Genomic DNA, 19,959 nt, shown 5'->3' with positions numbered 1-19,959 from the left:
AGGAGTACCAGTGGCCACTGCCAATGACTTGCATTTTGCAGATAAGTTAACCAGTCCTCGTTGCTTGCAAGTGGCATAAGCTCCCAGATCAAAGCGTGAGTGGTACGATTTATGACGCATTGAACACTCACAGTGTGTGTCTCCTGATTAATCCTTAGTCCCCTCATTAACCAGTTGCATAGGGATTCAAATGTCCTCTCGTGCGGTCTGGTAATTCCTCTGACCGCACAGTTGAATTCACTTAAATCTACCCCATTCGGCCCATAAATCACATTTCCTTCTCCGTAATATATACTGAAAATACCCTTCTCGGAAGACATATCTGTCAATCATTAATAAACTAGTTATACTACATATTAATACACAACGAACGACGATCCTAAATTTCAGCGACTCTCAGATTATATTTTACAGATTCTAAACTATTCAGATTATAAATTATACTAAAAACAAATGAAAATACTAAAACTATTCAAAATATAACTACTCTATCAAATATTTCCTAAATTATAGTTATTTTCAAGTACTTATATGGCTAGAACGAGAATATACCTCAAAATCGACGTGTGGACAGGGCTTCGCCGCTTCCTCTTCTCACTCCTCTCCTCTCTTTCTCTTTTTTTTGATTTTTGCTGGATAAAATAGCATTTTTGGGGCAGGTTGGGGCTTAAATAGCCGGTGGGGGGACATCCCGCCCGACCAAAGGGCGGGATGCATCCCGCCCTTTGGTTGGGCGGGATGCCCTCCCAGGGACCTCTTCGCGAAGAAATTATTTGCGAAGAGGCCCTCGGGTGACATCCCGCCCGCTGGGTGGGCGGGATGTCCCGGGCCCCACGCGTCCCGCCCGTTCAGCGGGCGGGAGGCACCCATTTCCCTAAATTTTCCCAACGGCCACCCCTTTTTCGAATTTTTTTTTATCCCTTTTTTTAAAAAAATTCCCGGCCCCCCCAGAGGCCCAGGGCTTTGCCGTGGGCCTTTTGGGCTTTCATTCTCCTCCCTCCAAGCGGCGGAAGCCCACCCAGTTCCCCGCGTCACCATATTCAGAGGCAACAAGAATGGACGTGCCAACCACCTGCGCAGAACGGTCTTGTTCTCCTCCTAACATTTTTTTTTTCTCTTCATAGTTTAGATCTTTTTTCGTACTACATACTGCTGCTGCCGCTAATATAAAAGTTGAATCTGTACCTTCACATGAAGAGGAACAAGATTACAAAATCGGGTTCGGTTCGGTACGGTCGCCGAATTCAGCCACGGACAAGGAACAGCATGGACGTGCCAACCACCCGCGTCGTCGCAGCTTGCTGCTGCTGATGTGCCAGCCTCTCCCACCAATGCGTCTCCGGCACCTACCTCACCAACCGTCAGCCGAAAGCTAGCCGGAGCTCAAGCTCCGCGCATAAACAAATTGCAAAGATCTGCACGAATTTCAGGTGAAACCAAAGCAAACGTCTACGCACAAATCCATTTCCTGCGGGAGTATTTCATTACAGATTCACAGCTCCTTTGTTTGAATATTGGACTGTTACGTGTTCTCCTTGTGACGCTCCATCATGCCCCTTGATGGAGCAAACCCATCACCTTAAAAGAACACATGCAACAATGTAGCTTTGTGAGATAAGACAACCCTATGAAATATTTCCCTAAGGTTTCACTGGCCTAGTCTATTGCTACAAGGGTGATGTGCATTAGTTTATCTTAAATAAATAGAGTAATGCACACAGAAGTAAATAAATATGGTTCATCTCAAAACATATACTTATCTTTTTTTTTTGAAATTTGATTTTTTTTACTACTGTAGTGGGCCCTCGACCTTAGTGGGCCCTCACTCCCTCCTAGTTCTCGCTCTCTCCCCCACTGCCCCTCCTTCCATTCTCATCATCCTTCTCAAAGAATCTTGAAACCCTTCTTCGCCGACGCCTCCCTCCCCCTTCTCCGCTCCCAAGGCGAGATCTCATCATCACCCCATTCCCAAATCAGCCCAAACGCCAAACCCGAAACCCAACGATCCATCCCAAATCCCACCAAACGCACCTCAAATTCGCCACCAAATGCCCCAGACTGGCGTTCAAACCCCGCACCCACCAATTCAAATCTGACCTCGCCATTCCCACTCCCCCACATTCGCCAGATTCCCACCGCAATGGCGACCGCGCTCTCCAAATCCGCCGTCAAATCCCACCCCAGGTCGCCCACCACCGCGCAGCCGCCGCCGCCCAACCCCGGCCCCGCGGCGGCCGGCGGGGGAGCGGCGGCGGCGCCGCCGCCGTCGGGTCCCGCCGCCGGCGCGACGCCGTCGAAGAACGCGGCGATGGCGGAGCTCAAGTCGCGCGTGCTCGCCGCGCTCGCCAAGCTCTCCGACCGCGACACGCACCACATCGCCGTCGAGGACCTGGACCGCATCATCCGCGCGCCGCCGTCGCCCGACGCCGTGCCCATGCTGCTCAACGCGCTGGCCTCCGACTCCCCGGGTCTCGCCTCCCCGGCCAGGCGCGAGTCGCTGCGCCTCCTCGCCACGCTCTGCGCGTCCCACCCGGACGCCGCCGCGCCGCACCTGCACAAGGCGCTCGCCCACCTCGCGCGGCGGCTCAAGGACCCGGCCTCCGACACCTCCGTGCGCGACGCTTGCCGAGACGCCGCGGGCCAGCTCGCGGCGGTGTACCTCCGGCCGCTGGCTGCTTCAGGCGTTGCTGAGGCAGGCAATGCGACCGTCACGCTGTTCATGAAGCCGCTGTTCGAGGTGATGGGGGAGCAGAGCAAGGCGGTGCAGGCTGGGGCGGCCGCCTGCCTTGCCAAGACGGTGGAAGGGGCAGGGCCTGGCCCGGGTGTCATCGGGATGTTTGGGAAGCTCGGTCCTAGGATTTGCAAGCTGCTCGGTGGCCAAGGTGTGCAGGCGAAGGCAGCACTGCTGGGCGTCATGGGAAGTTTGTCACAGGTGGGTGCCCCCTTCGCAAATCTTGTTGTGTCTGTTCGTGCATTTGATGATTGGACTAAGAAATACCAGATATTAGAAGGTTGGCTAGTCATCGGTCATTTAATGGGCATGTTATATTTTAGGCAGGAATTTATCCTAGACTGTTGGCAGGGGTTATTTTGAACTTCCGTGTTGTTACTTTGATTAATAGCATGTACATTTCCTGATAACTTTAGGTATGAAAATACTGGTAGGGTTTTGGTCTGCAGGGAGAAGACCAAGTATTTAGTGAATTGTACTGGGAGATTGTGGGGATATGAATGTTATCCTGTACTTATGGCAGGCTTACAATGGATTCACTGCTAGTGGTGGTATTCTAAATGTTGCTGGTTTGTTCTTGACAATCGATTTTAGTTGTGGCTTGTGTATGCCATGGAAAGTGTGGGGATGTAAGCACGTCGAAGTTTACAAGCTGCTGGTGAATTATTTATGAGAAGCTGCAAATGGAGATTGGGCATTTACTTTTAATTTCTGTTTAAATTGGTGATCAGCAAAAAATATCATATCGTTTTGATTTTTTGAGATCAAAATAGGAGCTTAATAAACCATCTAGAGACATCTTTTTTCCCTTTACTTTCACCATGGATTACGAGATATCCTCTTTTACCTGGTTATAGAGATATGATGTGTATACACTAGAGTTTCTGTTAGAATTATTTTTTCTGACTTATATATCAATATATTGTTTTATGTATTATCTGAGGCAGTAGAAGATAGCCCTTTTTTCTATGGTATTGCTTGTTGCTGTATGAGTGAATGGTGATCGTGCGTTACTACTGTTCTCACTTCAAATGTCAGTGTGTGTTGTAGTATTTGAGATTATTTTTTTTAAAGATCTTTTGAACTTTTTATTTACAAGAGCATGCTGTAGCTTGCTAAGTTGGACTTCACTTGTGACTTGTGGGTTTTGTTTCTATGTTACTTTTACATGATTGATCTATTAATATAACATGAATGCGAGGTCCCAGCGCATCTCTTTAAGCTTTTTTTCTCTGGTTATTCATAAGATTGCAGTGCCAAACTGGTTTAGGGGCTTTAGATGGTCTGATCATGAAAATATGTCTAGCGACGCTTGTATTATTTTGCTATGCATGTGCCATTCTGCAATGATATTGTGTTAACTATCAGCACGGTTGATTTGAATCTGTTCATATCTTGCCTTTCAGGTTGGAGCAATCAGCTCTCAGAATATGCAGCCAACTCTGCAAAGTATTCGTGACTGTCTTGAGAACAGTGACTGGGCTACTAGAAAAGCAGCTGCTGATACATTATGTGTCTTGGCGACCCATTCAGGTCACTTGATAGGTGATGGAACGGCTCCAACCATTGCTGCTCTCGAAGCTTGCCGTTTCGATAAGGTAACCTAGAATTCTTTGTGCTCACTCTAAATTTGGGGGCCTCTTGCTGCTCATGGATCCTTTTCACATGACGACAATTTATGTGCCTTTTTGTTCATATATCATAGTTTTCATTTTCTTCCCACAGGTAAGGCCTGTTAGAGATAGCATGATTGATGCAGTACAGTTGTGGAAAAAGTTGACTGGAGAAGATGCAAATGGTAATGATCCATTCGTTTGGTTCTCAAGTGTACTCTATTAGTTACGGTTTTACTATCTCATACTTACTGTAAAACAACTTACATGCAACAGATGGTAGAAATAAGGAGCCAGCTGATGGTGAAGGGAAGCTGGACTCAAAAAGATCAATGCAAAGAGGTGGAAAATCAGAATCCTTTGAAGATTCCTCCCCAGATTCGCCTAGTAACAATGTGAAGGGCAGTATAGCTGAAAAGGCTGCAGTTCTTTTAAAGAAAAGACCGACGTTAACTGACAGGGAACTGAACCCTGAATTTTTCCAAAAGCTTGAGACAAGGAAAACAGATGGTTTGGCTGTTGAGGTTGTAGTCCCCCGCAAGACTCTACAATCTCACTTAAGAATTGAAGACGAACCAGAAGAAGATGGTGATCATGTTGGTCCTGCTAACAGTAATGGATCAGCTGAAGACGAAGCAAATCTTACTCAAATGCGTGCTAGCTCTAATTTTCAAAACATTCGAGATAAATGGGCTAACCAAAGGGGAAATAGAAACAAAGATGCAAAATCGAGGACATCTGATGTTGAAGATAGGGGTGAACCCAGTGCAAAAGATTCTACTTCTGCAACCATGAACATCCCTGGAGAAGGCCCATTCATAAATAATAAAACGAATTGGTTAGCCATACAAAGGCAGCTGTCACACTTGGAGAGACAGCAAACCAGTCTCATGAACATGCTGCAGGTTTGTTTATGTTCACTTCTCGACATATTTGAAGTTTCATTTTCTATTCCGCTAAGAGAAGAATCTAGAAATGAATGTCACACCAGTTGACTTCCTGAGTTGTGATAAGAAACTAATGTTCATACTATTAAGTCTCTCTGTTATTAAATTTTTTCACATTTTCGTGCCCCATGTTACTGAAATTATAACTATGTTTTCATAAATTCCAAGTGAAGCGAACTTTAAATGTATGGCAAATACTGAAAGCTTAGTCTGGCAAGCTTTGAACTAAGATTGAACCCTATTAAGCTGAGCTTAAACCTGTTCTTGTGCTCAAACCCTTATCGATATTAAGCTTAGGTTTACTCAAGCTCTCTGACTTCGGCCTGATTAGGCTTGAAGATATACATGTATAACATATTATATGCCTATACTGGTGAAGATTTAGCTTTTTTGAACCTAAGGTATACTTGTACACATGCATCTATAGAGTTGTGGAGCAATCTACTCAAAGACAAGCAATAATGGAGGCTTCTGCCCTTATCGGTCTGAGCCTGAGCTTATCCGTGCTTCAGTCGAGCTGACCTCGGGCACAAAGTTGAGGTTGACCCAAGTCTTTGGCTTACTCATGCTCAGCTTGTTGAGAGCTCTAGTTCCAATTTTATTTGTTATTTTAAAATAATCTTCCATATCTTTTGGAAAGAAAATTGACTGCTTTGTGGCCAAATGATTTGGTACTTGACTACTTGCTGCATAGTTTGGATACGTGCTATAACAGTCCCATGCTTTCTTTGGTTATGCTCCAAGTTTTCCATATAGGTGGCAAATGAGGACACACCTGCTGCGATTTATGGCTTTGCTGATTTTCATGACGCATGTAAAATTACTAAACATATTTGTGCGCTAACTATGAAATATCGATTGTTTTATCAACTTTCAGGATTTCATGGGAGGATCTCATGACAGCATGGTTACTCTAGAGAACAGAGTACGTGGTCTTGAGAGAGTAGTTGAGGAAATGGCGAGGGAAATATCACTCTCGTCAAGCAGGAGAGGTGGTGGTCCAGCACTGGGCTTTGATTCATCTCCTGGCAGATCATCTAAATACAATGGTTTCCATGAATTTTCTAATTCAAAATTTGGGAGGAATGGTGATGGACGGATGGGATTTGCAGAAAGGTATTTCTCTGCAGATGGTGCTTCTGGTTTAAGAAGCCCATCTTGGAGACCAGATTCTGAACAATGGGACTCTTATGCTTATTCTGGATCAAGAAGTGGTATGAATGCGAGGAGAGGATTAGATTCTGTTTCGTCTGACAATAGGATGCCGAGAAATGAGCGGAGTAATGATCAAGCAGGTCCCCGAAGAGGTTGGGACAAAGGGCAGGGACCCTTTAGGTTCGGCGAGGGTCCTTCTGCTCGTAGTGCTTGGCGGGCCTCAAAAGATGAAGCCACACTGGAAGCTATTAGAGTGGCCGGTGAAGATAATGGAAGTTCAAGGGCTGCTGCAAGAGTTGCTATTCCTGAACTGGATGGGGAAGCTTTGAATGATGACAATCAAGGGGATGAAAGAGGCCCGCTTTGGGATGCCTGGACCCGTGCAATGGATGCTCTTCATGTTGATGATATGGACTCTGCTTATGCTGAGGTTCTTTCAACTGGTGATGCCGAACTACTTGTAAAGTTGATGGAGCAAACTGGACCGGTTGTTGATCAACTTTCAAATGAGGTTGCAAACGAAGTCCTACATGCTGTGGGGCAGTTTCTTGTGGAAGAAAGCTTCTATGATGTAGCCTTGACCTGGCTTCAACAGGTAATCCATCATATTCCATTGCAGTAATGAATTGATGTTTTCATTGACATTATATCAGAGAAATTTCAACTCTGAACATTTTCTTTGCCTTGGAACTAGAGTTGGGCTCATAAAGGAATCACTTCCATCTTAAGATTATGGTGCAGCACTCTAAAATGCATTTTAATGACCATGTATTAGTAATTAATCCAAGGTGGTACTGGGATAATTGGTTGTCTAACAAGCTATTATGTTTTTGAAAGAAATATATTTTTCAGCAGGAATGGATAGCCATGGAATATCATAAACAGTGAACTAATTTGTTGATTTAGCTAGTGAATTAAAGTATCTAAGCATTCGTAACATATCCTGGTAAACATTAATTTGAATAGAGTATCAAACTGTTATTGATTGACTTTTGGTCCTTCTGTCCTCAAACAGAATCCTGGCTTTTCATTTGGTCTAGAATGAAGGCCCATCAGTTTTACTGGATTGCTCAAGGTTGAAGGAAAAACTGTAGTGAAGTATGTGATGAATATTTGATACTTTATTTATCGGACAGATGGGTTCTTGTTTGGTGAAACCTGTTATCATGTTCTCTTTGTTTGTGCTATGATAATTAAGGTTTTCACCTGGAATAGTACAGCTGTTTCAGTCCTCTTGTGAAACCAATACAGCACTCTTAACTTTTGTTATGTCCTGAAATGGTGATTAAGCTGGACAGATGGCTGTATATAGTTTATAAACATGAAAGATCGGAGTACATTGGACAAAGAACAGTTTGCAAAGAAAAGCCTTAACATTTATTTCCTTTTCTATACTCAAATGTCTGGCATTATCTGGTTTTTCATTTCTGAGCCAAGCATAACTTTGAGGTAGACATCTCAATGAAGAATGTGTTGGTTGTTGCAGTTGACTGATCTGGTAATGGAAAACGGATCTGATTATCTCGGGATCCCTCTAGACGCCAAGCAAGACCTTCTATTGGGACTTCATGATGCTACCGCGATCGAGCTGCCTGATGATTGGGAGGGAGCGACCCCGGTGCAGATAATGAAGCAGCTGGCTTCATCGTGGCGCATTGACTTGCAGCAGCTCATCAATTAGGGTAGTTGATTTCATTTGTTCATTACTGATTTCCTGCCTGTCCTTGCTTGGTCTATTGCTACTAGGAGTACAAGTGTTAGATTGGGCTGAGTGGAAGTGTCACTGTCGAAATGGATTGTTTGCGTGAGGAAATATGATGTTGATATTGTCTCGCCTGGTTCGAAAGTCTTTCGCAGTTCATAGTTTGGTTTTTGTCATTATACTGTAATATGGTCCTTTTCGAGGTGCTGGTGATGTGTTGGTGCATTTACACACTGGAAGCTTGAAAATGAGTAGCAATATAATGTTTATTGTCACCGGCTCACCGCGTCAACATCTGTGTCTGTATGCAATCGAGGATGAAACTGTAACCAGGCGCTACGCATTCAGCTGATTTTTGGGGTGGGGTATCCCTGTGAATTTTGATACAGACTTAGTACAGTTCAGAGCCTCAATTCTCGCAACAGATTGAACTCAGCAAGCGGTCTTGCATGGAGAAGCCACGCCTATGTGCTCGAGCTCGATTGGGAGGCCATGAAGCGGCGACGGCATGGGGTCCCTGACGAAGGTGTTCTCCTTGGAGCAGAGCCTCCACCGGAACCGCCTCACCAGGTGGTGCATGGTCACCAGCGTCTCCACCCTCGCGAACTCGATCCCGGCGCACAGCCGCTGCCCGCCGCCGAACGCCACGAACGAGTAGGGCGGCGCCTGGCCCTCGAACCTTGACGGGTCGAACTTCTCGGGGTCCTTGAAGATGCCGGGGTCCATGTGCGTCACGCTCGACGCCCAGAACACCTGCCACCCCTTGGGGATGACGTAGCCGTCGAGCTCGATGTCCTCCAGGGCTCGCCGGAAGCTGCCGAAGATGGGCGGGATCATCCGCAGCGTCTCCAGGGCCACGCGCCACGTGAACCTCATGCTGTGCAGGTCCTCCCATGTCAGCGCCTCGCCGTCGGCCTTGTTCTTGGCGATCTCTTCGTGCTCTGCACGTCGCAGAGAGAGAGAGGCGTCGTCTCGTCAGACATGGCGCGCCATCGACGACAATTGACTTAAAGCTCAGGCTGCTTTCTTACCTTGGACCATGGCGGAGAGGGTGGCGGGATCACCGGCGAGGTGGCGGATCATGAAGGTCATGAGCACGGACGACGTGTCGTGGCCGGCGACCAGGACGACCATGGCGTTGTCCACGATCTCCTCGTCCGTCAGCAGCTGCTTGCCGCCGCCGCCCTCGTCGACCCGCAGGCTGGCTAGGCAGCTCACGAGGTCGTTCGCGGGCGACGACTCGCCCCGCTCCAGCCTGGCCCTCTTCTCCCTGAGCGTCGCCTCGAGCACCCGCCGCGCCCTCGCGCTCGCCCTGAGGCTCTTGCGGAACGCCGTGAACGGCAGGTCCAGCGGCACCGACCACATGCCCTCCAGCATGTCCGCGAACGCCGCGGCGAGCCGCTCCCTGACGGCGCCGCGCTCGAGGCCGAAGAGCAGCGTCGCGATGATGTCGAACGTGAGCAGCTTCATCAGCGGCAGCACGGTGACGGCCCGGCGCCCAGCCCACTCGGCGTCGAGGTGGCGCGTGACCTCGGCGTCGATCGTGCCCACATACCGCCGCAGCATGTCGGGCTTGAGGAACTGCATCATGGCGCCGCGCACGCGGCGGTAGTCGTCGCCGACGAGCTCGAGGATGTTCCGGCGGCCCAGGATCAGCGGCAGGCACCGGGGCTGCTTCGGCGCCAGCGCGTCGCTGCCGAACACCAGCTTGTTCGCGGCGGGGCCCGTCACGAACACCGTGGGCGCGCCGAACAGCGACAGCTTCGACACGGGGCCGTACCGGTCGACCCAGTCCCGCAGCCACCGCTCGCCGGTGTTGCTCCGCATCGCGCGGAGCAGGCCCAGGCTCTGCCCGATCACCGGCAGGCCCAGCGACCCCGGGGGCAGGTTCGCCGGCAACGGCTTCCTGGTTCTTGTCGTTAACCAGTAGACGATGAGCGGCGTGAGGAAGGCGGCGAGGAGTGCGACGGCGATGGAGGCCGCCATTGCCGCGCACCAATGGCTAGAGCTTCTTGGGGTTTGGCAGGAGGGGAGGGTGGTGCAATATATTCTGCGCATTAGCAGTGTGCGCTGTAGTGATGTGATGGAACGCGTCGACGAGCTGCTGTGAAGAGGACAAAGCGGCATCTTCAGCTAGACGATGGCTAGAATCTGGGATGCGGGATGATTGCCTCGATCGGTTGTATTTAGCGTTGTAAACATGTAGATATGTGCTGAAAACGTGATAGGGACAACATGAGATTGTCACTGATAGAAGCGAAAGAGACAGTAAAAGAACAGAGTTTGTCTCGATCAGCTCTTTGCACAAACAGATTCTTACTTTGTTGCCGGATAGAAATGAGCATGGATTCCTCGTTGGAAACCAAAAGAATTACTGGCAACTGAATAGGCATGTACTAATCCTCATCAGGGGAAAAAAGATTGGTCAGGTTCAGACATATGGTCAGAGAATGAAGCTCACGTGCTCCTCTCGAATTACAATTGTACAAACATAACCAAAGACTACAGTACGTTATTGAAAAAGAAATGAGTAAAAGACAGTTACGAGGAACAGCAAATTAAAGTTTAGTACAAAGCGGTGAGTCGAGGTTCCGAATCCCGAGCAGCAAAAACACATGCCAAGTAGTGCAGCTGCAGCGGAGAGTAAAAAGGTTGGTCATGCCCCAGAAGCAAGCATCTGAAACGAAACTTTGCAACCGAATAGGATGTCGTATACACGTATGCACTGAACAACTCGTTTTTGGTTCAGCATTATTCTGTCAGTTCATTTCTGCCACACAAATAAAAGCCATGAACTTCGTTCTTACACTGAGATCACTCCAAGTTCTCAATGTTAAAAACATGCATGCACACTGCACGCATAAAATAAATCCACGCACCTACTCATTGCAAAGGATACTGGGAGTTTATTAGTCGAGAACGGGCACCGGTGTTGGATCCTTCTTCTTGGTTTCTTCCTTGCAGCACCCAGCACATCCAGAACCCAGACCCAGGCACGCCCAAGTAGTTGCTGCATGGAAAATGAACGAAAATGACGCGGTGGTGGCGGTGATATTCAGAGGCGCATTGAGGGCAAGGCGTCAGTAAATTCGTTGGGCGACGCCGGCTTCAGCTTCAGACTTCCTGGCCCCGAGCGAAATTCAAGCCCAGTTAGCCAAGTGGAAGATTGCCAGAGCCTGTCACAGAAAGCCTTGTCTTCTCCTCCCGCGGAATCTTCAAGGTCCTCAGCAATGCGATATACTCACCGTACACAAAAGTTACCGATCGATAATCTGTTTACATCACATGGACGGTAAATGTTCAGATATATCACCAATCACTTGCAATTCTCCGTGTCCCATCCCCACTCCTCTCCATCCCGGCTCCAAGCAGTTAGCTTCACCATTCACTAAACACACTGGTTCCTCCAATGGATTTCTCTCTCCTCCTAGCGCTCATGGCCATCGCCTTCCCCGTGCTCATCCATCTCCTGACGAGAGCCAGGAAGCCACGGCCGGGCACGGCCAAGCTGCCCCGGGCTCCCTGGGCCTGCCGGTGATCGGCCAGAGCCTCGGCCTCCTCCGCGCCATGCGCGCCAACACCGCCGAGCGGGGGGTCCAGGACCGCGTCGACCGGTACGGCCCGGTGTCCAAGCTGTCGCTCTTCGGCGCGCCGACGGTGCTCCTCACGGGGCCCGCGGCCAACAAGTTCGTCTTCTTCAGCACCGCGCTGGCGTCGCAGCAGCCCCGGTCCGTGCAGCGGATCCTGGGGGAGCGGAACATCCTCGAGCTCATGGGCGCCGACCACAAGCGCATCCGCGGCGCGCTGGCCGAGTTCCTCAGGCCGGACATGCTGCGGCTGTACGTGGGCAGGATCGACGGCGAGGTGCGGCGCCACCTCGACGAGAGCTGGGCCGGCCGGGCCACCGTCACGGTCATGCCGCTGATGAAGAGGCTCACGTTCGACATCATCTCCCTGCTGCTCTTCGGCCTCGAGCGAGGCGCCGTCCGGGACGCCCTCGCCGGCGACTTCAAGCACGTCATGGATGGCACCTGGGCCGTCCCCGTGGACCTGCCGTTCACGGCGTTCCGCCGGAGCCTGAAGGCGAGCGCCAGTGCTCGCCGGGTGATCGCCGGGATCACGCGGGAGACCAAGGCCAAGCTGGAGCGGGGCGAGGCCTCCCGGAGCAGCGACCTCATCGCGTGCCTCCTCAGCTTGACCGACGACAGCGGCGCGCCGCTGCTGAGCGAGGAGGAGATCGTGGACACCGCCATGGTCTCCCTCATCGCCGGCCACGACACGTCCTCCATCCTTCTCACCTTTTTGATCCGCCAGCTCGCCGACGATCCTGACACGCTCGCCGCCATGGTCCACGGTAACAATCCCGATCGGTGAACGCGGGCATCGATCACCTCACCACCATGCCTTGACTAGAACGTTTGACCACGCACGCACGCCATGGCCATGCATGCCCATCCCTTACTCGACCATTATTCGCTGTGCAGAGCACGACGAGATCGGCAAGAGCAAGGGCGACGGCGAGGCCCTGACCTGGGAGGACCTGGCGAAGATGAAGCTCACGTGGCGCGCCGCGCAGGAGATGCTCCGCATGGTGCCCCCGATCTTCGGCAGCTTCAGGCGAGCGACCAAAGACATCGAGTTCGACGGCTACGTCATCCCCAAAGGGTGGCAGGTGTTCTGGACGGCGGCCGCGACGCACATGGACGGGAGCATCTACCCCGAGCCGGACAAGTTCAACCCGTCCCGGTTCGAGACCCAGTCGGCGTCAGTGGCGCCGCCGTGCTCGTTCGTCGCCTTCGGTGCCGGCCCGAGGATCTGCGTCGGCATGGAGTTCGCCAGGATCGAGACGCTGGTGGCGCTGCATTACCTGCTGAGGCGCTTCAGGTGGAAGCTCTGCTGCAAGGAGAACACCTTCGTCAGGGACCCCGCGCCGTCGCCGCTGCACGGCCTGCCGATAGAGCTTGCTGAGCACAAGGCGGCATCGCCATGATGATCATGTACATTATACGATCGATCGACCGCCATGATTTCAGGAACGTATATCTTTCAAGAGAGATGTACATCTGGGTTTTGCACACCACCGGGACACGCAAAATCATGGAAACGAATTTAATATACAGGGAGGAATACATGTATACAGCTACTAAATTTGTCAGGACAAATGTTGGCGTGCCGTTCGGATACTCGTAAGCTGTATGAGCACAAGTAGAATTATAAATATACGATACGATTAACATGGCCATCTTGCCAGCGAGCTCGGCGTTGGCCGCCGAACGTGTCACGGGTACCAGGTAGGTCGTCGAACTGCGCGCCAGGCGGCGGCCGAAAATCTTGCGAACCTCGGATCTGCAGCTAGCCGTCGTCTGGCAGTGCGATTCAAGGCTCAAGAGAAGCCCGCTCTGAATAGTTGTAGCCGCGAGTAGCGTGTGGGGGTAGATCAATTAATTAGAGAGGCAAAGATAGAGAGAGACTCATGAGGAAGAACTGGCCGCGAGTAGCCAGAGGTGCCGCGCCGCCGAATGGCCTCTTGCGGACGGAGAGAGAGATGCCGCCGAATGGCTGCTCGTGGAGAATTATCAGGTCACGTGCGGATAGATGGGAACGCAGCCCAGGAATATAGCTTCATTAATTAACGGATCGGTCCTGCTGCCGGAGCCGGAAACAAGTGGAAGCAAAATCCATACGGCTCCGCAGGGAGGAGTAGCTACACACGACATACCTCTATTCTACACCCTAGGTACGGAATAAGTATCACGTACCCTAGGTACATACGGTATATATATATATATATATATAGACTAAATGTGTATCTGGATGACATATATGAGAATCTAGAAAGAGGTAGTGGTTACAACAATCCGGATCCAAAATAATAAAAAGCTGGTTTGTTTGGATTCTCGGTAGGATTATAATTTGGACAGTAGGTAGGGTTACAAAGGTAAAATGACTACAGTGCCCTTGGCCTATTCACCTCTCTAAGAGTTGGAGGCGGGCAGGTGACAAAATTATAATTTGTCATCCAAGAATCCCAAAAAAGCTAGGGAAAAGAAGATTGTGGATTATGGGTGGGGATTCTAGAATCCTACAGCACAGTCTAGTTTGCTTGGTTCAAATTTTGATCCTTTTTAATCCTGGATTATAAAATCCTTTGGATCCGAATGGCCCCTAAATAGTGTGGGCCAACTTCCTCTCGCTCTTATGGCTAGGCCACAATGTTCGCTGGAGAGAGACAAAAATAAAAAATAAAAATGGAAAAAAGCGATCTGGGCCGTCCGACTTACTGGCGCGTGTCCGCTACGCACGCGCGGGAGCCCCGGCCCCTCCTCTGTCCCGGTGGCTTGGTTTCCCTCCAAATCCGAGGAAAGATAGGCGGTTGCATTTCCAAGTTTCAACCCTCGTCTCCTTTCTCTTCCAGTTTCGAATTGTTCACCTCCCGTGCCTCCTCCTCTCGTGGCGTTCATTTCGTGGTGGCGACGCTGCGCGAGAGGCACCACCCTTTACCCGTCGTGCCCTTCGCCGGCGACGAGCATCCAGTAGGTACGCGCGCCCCTTCCTCTTCTCTTCCCTTCCTGCTGTGTGAAATCGAGCGCTGAAACCGTAGTGCAAGCATTTTGTGCACCCATGTCCACAGTCGTCTCCGGCGAAACCTAGGGTTTCGTGGGCAGGATGCAGAAGCTCTCGACACTTAGGAGCCTCGAGGGGTTCCGATCCCTCGCTGGATCCACCTCGATGCTCATGAAGGCCGCAAACCCCAAGCCCTCCTCGGATGCTGGAGGCAGTTCGTACGGGAGCTTTGCCAATCTTAAGATCACAGCAGGTTTTGGTTTCGTTTTTGCCTTCGGTTTGGTTTGAGGCGGGCTGTTTTAATTCGTGAGTTATTGCTGATTTCCCTTGGAATTTTTATTTGGTTGCAGAGAAAATGGTTAAGGAGCAGGCTTTGAAGGTTGATCTAGAAATGGCGGTAGGTTTCTCAAACATTTTGCAACGTTTTTGCCTTGTGGTAGAATATTGCTGAATCAATTTAGCTCGTATGTCCCAATTGCATGAATTAAAGTTATTCCTGAGATCTATCCCTGTTGTCCTATCACTAGCATGGTTTAGATTTGGTCTATCTGGACTCTGGATGGTCCTACTTGCTGGAAACTTTGTCTACTGGTTGATCATCACAAAATAACAAAGCTGTTTGTTATGGGGATGCGCAGTTGTATCATCCTTGGTGCTAGCTAGCCTGGTAGGACACATAGAAACTCTTCTAGCGTACCTGTTATGGTTTTCTGTCATGTTTTGTGGGCTATGGAATTCAGCTCCAGGTAAAACAGATGAAATGCAATCATATAGTGTTCTTCTCGATTAACTTCATCAATCGGCTTACATTATTTAACAATGTAATCATACCAAATTGCCAATATGAAAGAGAAAAAGTTCTACTACTATAGGCAGCTCACAACAATCAAATCCTTTCCATTCTAAGGCTGCATTTGGTATAGCTAGTCTGAAGCTCGTGATTTTACATTATAAATATGCGATGTTTCCTTGCTCATTTCTCTGGAAGTTACATATATGCATTTGTATCAAATAATGCAAGCTAGTATTCTGGAATTGAATGTGGTGTCTTTTTTTTTTCAGTATTAATAGAATCACCCTCACTATTTTCTATATACATGTACCCTTCGAACTCACTTTTCCTTTGAGGACCTCTGAACATTGCTCACTTTGCAAAATCTGGGAAAGTCCACCTTTATTTGTGACTGTATTTTGTTCTGTATTTTCATCTAATGGACTAGCCCTGAACTTAATTCAACATAAGATATTTCCTTAAGGAAACTATGTTGTGTTAACAAAAGAACCATCTGCTTGGTGCAGACAGTTCTCTTAAATTCAGAGTGACACATTATATCATTGCTGCACTTATCTTTTACGGTCCAAATGTACCAGTACCACAGTGGCACATTATATCATGAATGTTTACCCCTAGTACTTTATCTGAAATATGGGATATTGGGTGAAATACCTATTGTTTATTACTGGATTTTTGTTCTGCATGATCATTGAGAGGGCTAGTTCTGAACTTAAAAATAAGATATTTTCCTTTAGTAGTTTTTTTTTAATGAAATACCTATTGTTTAATGAGTTTCTAGATATTCTGAAACACACAAATGTGATTTCTCCATTATTTATTATTTCTTTATTTAAGGTTCCAAGCATAAATCAGGCTAACAAATTCGTCAATGTCACCCAATTGTTTTTGAGAATTCTTCACTTTTTTTTACATTTTACTAGTCTGTTTGACTCATGTTTCTCTCATTTTCCTCCAGGTGACAAGTACTATGAGATCAATTCAAAATACACCTTACATTAGTAATTGGAAAAAGAAGAAAGAACCACGTGATCAAAACTACCCTGAAAATACTGCTAGAGTTATTCTAAACCAGGATGATTTGCAAGGAACCCAACATAGCTTCAAAATAGCTATTAGAAAAGCTCGAGTACGGTGCCGAGCAAAAAGCAAGGTGGTTGACCTGTCTCCCCACTTTGGGCCAGGAGCTGATGTATTTACCACTCCTGCGAGGGTACCTTTCATTTGATATTTGAATATGATGACAGAAGGCTGACACTATTCCTTTATGGAAGGAATTTGTATGTGATGGGTTGGGATGGTGACAGATGTGGTTTATTTGACATTGAGAAGAATTTCCTACCAGACCCGACTTGCAAATATGTTGACACAGGGGCAAATTATCATGATCTTTGTAAAAATGGCCAAGTAGGTCAAGTTAGGATAGGCTCAGATGTTCTAATCGAGTGTTTTGAAGTCTTGGACAAATGCAGGGGGGTGGTTGATCCCGGTCTGGTACAGTCTGTTGCTGTATTTGCTGTTGGCAGTTCAGAACCTATAAGGCTAGAAGATGTTTTTGAGGAGTACCTTTATTCGTTTGATACCCGCAGAGTTTATTTGTTGATGTTGGATGGAATATTACCATTATCGTCTTCGGTAAGGAGATATGGGCACTCGTCAGGACTGTACTTGAAATGTCTGCATCGCATTCTCAATGGAGAACCATGTCAAGAGATTGAGGATCCTCGGGGAGGAAGGATCATATCGGTCTGGTGTCCATGAGCTAAAGCATAACATTAGAGTTCCTCTGCGGGATCCTTATGATGAAGGCAAATTCGAGCATGAAGATCCGAAGACACCAGCCTCGTCTCCTCCTTATCAAGATGGCCAAGACTGGTCAGATGCAGTACTGGAGGATGATGGTGACATAAGACACTGGCCACCTGAAGAGGATTCGCAACTGAAGTATGAGGAGTTAAAAGATTTGGCATGTGAAGACAATATGGAACAAGAGGAGCAGGCGGAGGATATCAAGGTTCGAAAAGCAGAGATGAACCTAACCAAAGATCTTTTATCAGTAGTGAGAAGCAGCATACCGCGCTTTTCTATAGCAGTTTATTGGGTGAATCCTCCATGCAAAATTAGAAATGTTTACCCCTAGTAGTTTATCTGAAATATGGGATATTGGGTGAAATACCTATTGTCTATTACTGGATTTTTGTCCTGTATGATCATTGAGAGGGCCAGTCCTGAACTTAAAAATGAGACATTTCCCTTTAGGAGTTTATATTTTTTTTGTTTAATGAAATACCTATTGGTTAATGAGTTTTTGGATATTCTGAAACACACAAATGTGATTTCTCATTATTTATCATTTCTTTATTTAAGGTTCTAAGCATAAATCAAGCTAGCAAATTCGTCAATGTCATCCAATTGTGTTTGAGAATTCTTCACTTTTCTTTACATTTTACTAGTCTGTTTGGCTCATGTTTCTCTCACTTTCCTCCAGGTGACAAGTACTATGAGATCAATTCACAATACACCCTACATTAGTAATTGCAAAAATAAGAAAGAGCCACATGATCAAAACTACCCTGGAAATACTGCTAGAGTTATTCTAAACCAGGATGATTTGCAAGCAACCCAACATAGCTTCAAAATAGCTATTAGAAAAGCTCGAGCATGGTGCCAAGCAAACAGCAAGGTGGTTGACCTGTCTCCCCACTTTGGGCCAGGTGCTGAAGTATTTACCACTCCTGCTGAGTGTACCTTTCATTTGACATTTGAATACGATGACAGAAGGCTGACACTATTCTTTTCTGCAAGGAATTTGCATGTGATGGGTTGGGATGGTGACAGATGTGGTTTATTTGAGATTAAAAAGAATTTCCTACCAGACCCAACTTGCAAATATCGTGACACAGGGGCGAATTGTCATGAACTTCGTAAAAATTGTAAAGTAGGCCAAGTCAGGATAGGCCCAGATGTTCTAATTGAGAGTTTTGAAGTCTTGGACAAATGTAGGGGGGTGGTTGATCCCGGTCTGGTACAGTCTGTTGCTGTATTTGCTGTTGGCAGTTCAGAACCTATAAGGTTAGAAGATGTTTTTGAGGAGTACCTTTATTCGTTTGATACCCGCAGAGTTTATTTGTTGACGTTGGATGGAATATTACCATTATCGTCATCGGTAGGGAGATATGGGCACTCGTCAGGACTGTACTTGAAATATCTGCATCGCATTCTCAATGGAGAACCATGTCAAGAGATTGAGGATCCTCGGGGAGGAAGGGTCATATTGGTCTGGTGTCCAGGAGCTAAGGCATAACATTAGAGTTCCTCTGCGGGATCCTTATGATGAAGGCAAATTCGAGCATGAAGATCCGAAGACACCAGCCTCGTCTCCTCCTTATCAAGATGGCCAAGACTGGTCAGATGCAGTACCGGAGGATGATGGTGACATAAGACACTGGCCACCTGAAGAGGATTCGCAACTGAAGTATGAGGAGTTAAAAGATTTGGCATGTGAAGACAATATGGAACAAGAGGAGCAGACGGAGGATATCAAGGCTCGAAAAGCAGAGATGAACCTAACCAAAGATCTTTCATCAGTAGTGAGAAGCAGCATACCGCGCTTTTCTATAGCAGTTTATTAGGTGAATCCTCCATGCCAAATCAGAAATGTTTACCCCTAGTAGTTTATCTGAAATATAGGATATTGAGTGAAATACCTATTGTTCATTACTGGATTTTTGTTGTGTATGATCATTGAGAGGGCCAGTCCTGAACTTAAAAATGAGACATTTCCCTTTAGGAGTTTATATTTTTTTGTTTAATGAAATACCTATTGGTTAATGAGTTTTTGGATATTCTGAAACACACAAATATGATTTCTCCATTATTTATCATTTCTTTATTTAAGGTTCTAAGCATAAATCACGCTAACAAATTCGTCAATGTCATCCAATTGTTTTTGAGAATTCTTCACTTTTCTTTACATTTTACTAGTCTGTTTGCCTCATGTTTCTCTCATTTTCCTCCAGGTGACAAGTACTATGAGATCAATTCACAATACACCTTACATTACAACAACAACAACAACAACAACAACAACAACAACTTAGGCTTTTGTCCCAAATAAGTTGGGGTAGGCTAGAGATGAAACCCACAGAAAACAAGAATAAGAAACACAAAAAGGGCACAAGCCAAAGGAAGAGTTAGGGGTTAAACAAAAAGTAGCAAAGGTCACGGTTCAGGTACGTTAATTGCTAATATCCAAGCGCTCCTATCCATAGCTAATTCCTTAGCGATATTCCACTACTTAAGGTCTCTCTTAACCGTCTCGTCCCAAGTTAGTCTAGGTCTACCTCTACCTCTCTTTACATTATCGCCCCGCTTTAAAACTCCACTACGCACCGGCGCCTCGGGAGGCCTCCGTTGTACATGTCCAAACCATCTCAACCGATGTTGAATCAACT

General features: G+C 47.5%; 2 protein-coding genes and 1 pseudogene across 3 annotated transcripts; 2 read left to right on the top strand and 1 right to left on the bottom strand.

The window, feature by feature from the left end:
• Positions 1-1,883: 1,883 nt before the first annotated feature.
• Positions 1,884-8,421, top strand: LOC112882168 (TORTIFOLIA1-like protein 1). Of its 2 annotated transcripts, XR_003226616.1 has the most exons (7): positions 1,884-2,932; positions 4,138-4,329; positions 4,457-4,529; positions 4,621-5,249; positions 6,169-7,041; positions 7,462-7,544; positions 7,933-8,421. XR_003226616.1 is itself a non-coding variant. In XM_025947155.1 (6 exons), exons 1-6 carry the CDS (start codon positions 2,141-2,143, stop codon positions 8,125-8,127), a joined length of 2,754 nt encoding a protein of 917 aa, XP_025802940.1. In that variant the 5' UTR covers positions 1,884-2,140; the 3' UTR covers positions 8,128-8,421. The 2 variants fall into 2 exon arrangements, 1 of the variants encoding a protein (XP_025802940.1); XM_025947155.1 differs by lacking the exon at positions 7,462-7,544.
• Positions 8,422-8,464: 43 nt separating this feature from the next.
• Positions 8,465-10,134, bottom strand: LOC112882169 (cytochrome P450 716B1-like). The gene is made up of 2 exons (XM_025947156.1): positions 9,180-10,134; positions 8,465-9,089 (listed from the first exon to the last, which is right to left on the bottom strand). Exons 1-2 carry the CDS (start codon positions 10,132-10,134, stop codon positions 8,581-8,583), a joined length of 1,464 nt encoding a protein of 487 aa, XP_025802941.1. The 3' UTR covers positions 8,465-8,580.
• Positions 10,135-11,436: 1,302 nt separating this feature from the next.
• LOC112883117 lies at positions 11,437-13,331 on the top strand (annotated as a pseudogene).
• Positions 13,332-19,959: the final 6,628 nt, after the last annotated feature.

This window comes from Panicum hallii, chromosome 2 (assembly GCF_002211085.1).
Source record: "Panicum hallii strain FIL2 chromosome 2, PHallii_v3.1, whole genome shotgun sequence".
NCBI lineage: Eukaryota > Viridiplantae > Streptophyta > Magnoliopsida > Poales > Poaceae > Panicum > Panicum hallii.
This window is presented reverse-complemented; position numbering and strand designations above follow the sequence as displayed.